Source organism: Microtus ochrogaster, chromosome 21 (genome assembly GCF_000317375.1).
Source record: "Microtus ochrogaster isolate Prairie Vole_2 chromosome 21, MicOch1.0, whole genome shotgun sequence".
NCBI classification, from domain to species: Eukaryota; Metazoa; Chordata; class Mammalia; order Rodentia; family Cricetidae; genus Microtus; species Microtus ochrogaster.
The window spans coordinates 3310696-3312199 of record NC_022022.1 but is presented as its reverse complement, the minus strand read 5'-3'; the positions used below and the strand labels follow the sequence as shown (position 1 = coordinate 3312199).

Here is a 1504-nt window from a genome sequence, read left to right as displayed (position 1 = left end):
CTTGGCTCAGTCCCCCACCACTCCTCCCACTTACTCGGCTCAGTCCGCCCACTTACTTGACTCCGCCCTCTTACTTGGCTCAGTCCCCCACCACTGGGCCCACTTACTTGGGTAAGACGTGATGGTCAACAAGGATGAGGGTGAGCTGGCCAGCCTGGTGCAGTGCGTGGAGGTTGATCTCATCCCTGAAAACCAGCGCAGACTCTGGAATCTGAAGCTTCTGGAGGAAGAAGACATTGTCCCCGCGTAGAGGAAGCTCAGCACGGTTTATGTTTAACACCGGTATAAAGATCTCTCCTGCCCCCGCCGTCTGGTAAGGAATTGAAAAGAAGACATCAGAAGGTTTTGGAAACAGCAAGGAAGAGTTAAGTAGCAAGATTGGGCTTTGGGTTTACTCACTAACACACATATGTAAAAAACAGTCCAAAGCATACATGACCTGGGGTAACTTACCACCACACACTTATTAAATAAATAAATGTCTAAAAAATTTTATTTGAGACAGGGTTTCTCTGTGTAGCCCTGGCTGTCCTCCTGGAACTCGCTCTGTAGACCAGGCTGGCCTCGAACTCACAGAGATCAGCCTGCCTCTGCCTTCTAGAGCTGGGATTAAAGGCATGAACTACTGCCGCCCAGCAATTGCCGCCTTTGAACCAATTACCAAATCTATAAAAAATAAAAGGGTGACTTTTTTTTTAAACTGGAGAATCAAACCCAGAGCTTAACATTGGGAGCACACATTCTATGGCTGAGCTGTACCCTGCCGTTCTGAGAGGGTGGTTCTTGTCCTCCTTCTCAGCAATAGCACAGAAATCAACAAGTTGACTTATGGGAAAGACCTGCATACAGACTTCATGGTACAGGGAAGAGATTATCAGCCCTCCATTAAGAGTTAACCTGAGGGGCTGGAGAGATGGCTCAGAGGTTAAGAGCACTGGCTGGTCTCCCAAAGGACCAGATTCCATTCCCAGCACCCACATGGCAGCTCACAACCATCTATACCTCTGGTTCCAGGGGATCTGATGCCCTCTTATGGATTCTGAGGGCACCTGGCATACACATAGTGCATAGACATACACCCAGGCAAAACATCCATACACATAAAATAATGGTTTTTAATTGACCTGAACCGGCAGGGATGTAGCTCAGTTGGTATAGTACTTACCTGGTGCGCAAGAGGCCTAGGAATTCCCAACAGTATGGCCTATGCCTGTAATCCCAGCACACAGGCGGTAGAGGCAGAATTAAAAATTCCATGTTAGCTGGGAGGCGGTGGTGAATGCCTTAAATCCTAGTGCTCTGTTGGCAGAGGCAGGTGGATCTCTGAGTTCAAGGCCAGCCTGGTCTATAAAGCAAGTTGGGGCAGCCAGGCTGTAACACAAAAACCTCGTCTCAGAAAAAACAAAACAAGGGGCTGGAGAGATGGCTCAGTGGTTAAGAACATTGCCTGCTCTTCCAAAGGTCCTGAGTTCAATTCCCAGCAACCACATGGTGGCTCACAACC

At 48.5% G+C, this 1504-nt stretch overlaps 1 protein-coding gene across 3 annotated transcripts in view; it reads right to left on the bottom strand.

Annotated features, from left to right (window-relative positions):
* The window catches only part of Prune1 (prune exopolyphosphatase 1), a 41632-nt gene that overhangs the window by 22053 nt on the left and 18075 nt on the right, over positions 1-1504 (bottom strand). For 2 of the 3 annotated variants that reach the window (XM_005356981.3, XM_026784057.1), the window contains exon 3: positions 108-310. In XM_005356981.3, coding sequence (XP_005357038.1) covers positions 108-310 — 203 coding nt within the window. Of the gene's footprint in view, positions 1-107; positions 311-1504 lie in introns of those variants that run through there. The other variant, XM_026784058.1, reaches the window with a different exon arrangement.